General features: G+C 20.6%; 1 protein-coding gene across 1 annotated transcript; it reads right to left on the minus strand.

Annotated features, from left to right (window-relative positions):
* Positions 1-704: 704 nt before the first annotated feature.
* Phum_PHUM171830 (uncharacterized protein) lies at positions 705-1,352 on the minus strand (the record flags this gene model as incomplete). Its single annotated transcript, XM_002425029.1, has 3 exons — positions 705-889; positions 967-1,116; positions 1,181-1,352. The coding sequence occupies 3 exons, from the start codon at positions 1,350-1,352 to the stop codon at positions 705-707; spliced, it is 507 nt and encodes a 168-aa protein (XP_002425074.1).
* Positions 1,353-2,178: the final 826 nt, after the last annotated feature.

A 2,178-nucleotide genomic window follows, 5' to 3' on the forward strand; every position in this document is an offset into this window, starting at 1 on the left:
AAATTAAATATTAATATTAATATTATTAAATACAAAATTCACAAGGCCGCATGTGATATTATTTGAAAATTTTTTTATTTACAAAAGTTTTTCAATCTATGGAATATTAATATTTCAAATGATTCATTCATTTTACACCAAGTGTTTAATTTAAAATTATTGACTTTTTAATAATTCTTACAAATTATTTAATTTTAAAAACAGTTATTATTTTTTTAAACTAAATTTTGTCTTTAAAATTCTTTAAAAATTTGATCACAACCATTTTAATCAAAACTTTAAATACATTTATAAAAATGCTTAAACTAATTTCTAATAATATAAAAATACTTTAGAGACTATAAATATACTAATAAATAAAATTTAAAAATAGAATAATAAGATAAAATAAACCTTGTAATAAATCCTTTTGATTTTAACAATTCTTTGATACAAATTCTTATAACTATAAAGTCAGCCATTAAATATACTTAACGAGTAAGTGCAGCCGAATTAAAAATATTTAACAACAAACTTAATACATATAATAAAAAGCTTATATTAAAAAAGTTAAATAATTCTTTAAGTTACTTTAAATACTGAAAAGGCTTTTTTTTCTTAACTACAATAACATGCAATTACAATGAAAAAATATTTACAAAAGAATGTAGTACAAAATAAGAATTATTGTATAAGTTGATAATATAGTTCGAAATATCAAAAATTTAATCGATCAAATTTAATGAATTGTGATTTTCTTGCAACCAATTATGATACAAAGTGAGTTTTGTATCATTGGGTTGCACATGTTTCCATTCGTTAACACAAAATATTCTGTAAGAGTCATTTCCATATTTTCCTATTCCATGCAATTCAATCGGATATTTCCATGCTTTGTAAAGATACTCCTCTGTAATATAAAAAATTATGTTTTGCAATTACAAATAACAAAAACATAAATGGGAAACTTTTGAACATGAATTTTACTTGAAAATTTTTTTAACATAAAAGCCCTTTTTTTTTGTAGTCCAAGGGGTTTAATTAATTTTTCAATTTCTTCTTCTTTTTCATCGATTAAAGCTTCAGGTGTGTTCCAACGTTTAATGAATTCCCAAAATATTGGAATAGCTGATTTGCCTTAAATAAAAACTAATAATTTACTTAACAATTTACTCAAATGAATTATTAATTTATTTTATACCATTAGATTTTTGAAGAAATATAGTACATATCAAAAGCTTCCAAGGATCATGATATAAAAGTTCTTGAATTAAATTATAAGGTGACTTAGGAGGTATCCAATTAAGTTTTTTCTTATTAGACTTGAGTATTATTGACTTTTTATTTGTATTGCTAAAATAAATGCTTTTCATTATTACCACAACATTAAAATTTACTAATAAATGTATAATTTACTGTAATAAAGCACAAATAATAAAATTTAACAAATCATTTTTTTTTTTTTTCATAAAATAAAACTAACTTTGATTTGCTTGAAACTTGTCAAATTAAAACCATAGAATAAAAAAATTAAAATTTATCAGAAAATATTTTCTATGTATCTAAATAAGAATTTTTATCTACTCATTAATTATTATATTTAACATTTGATTTTTAAAAAATTTTTTAATGCAAAAAAAAAATATAAATCAAAATTTCTAGTTTAAAAATTATTTAAAAAATGTAAACTTTAAAAATAAACAATATTATTTTTTATAAATTATAATTACTTTTAAAAAATAATTATTGGTAACAATGAGCATACATACTTTTTGGGTAAATATTCTGAAATTCTATAAATTAAAATAATTTTAAAATTTGAAGTTCAAATATAAAACCTCGTAATCAAACCGGAAACAGTTTCAACTGACTTCCTTTTTAGTTACACAGACTATATTTTTCCATGAAGGCGTCGCAGAACGTAAGTAGAATTTAGTTTTTATTAGAAGGCCTTTAATTTATTATTTTAGACGTTAGAGATAATTGCCCGTTGTAAACATCCTTATTAATTATTACCTTATTATGCCAATCACATAAAATAAACAATTATATAAATAAAGATTTACTTCCTATTAAAATTTTCATTCACGTATAACGCCATTTTTTTCATTTTCTAAATGTTTTCTATTACACATCGATAACGATGTTTTCAACGGAATAAAAACCTCTCTTAAACATATTCATTCTAATAGATTTTTA

This window comes from Pediculus humanus, genomic scaffold (assembly GCF_000006295.1).
Source record: "Pediculus humanus corporis 1103172107520 genomic scaffold, whole genome shotgun sequence".
Taxonomy (NCBI): domain Eukaryota; kingdom Metazoa; phylum Arthropoda; class Insecta; order Psocodea; family Pediculidae; genus Pediculus; species Pediculus humanus.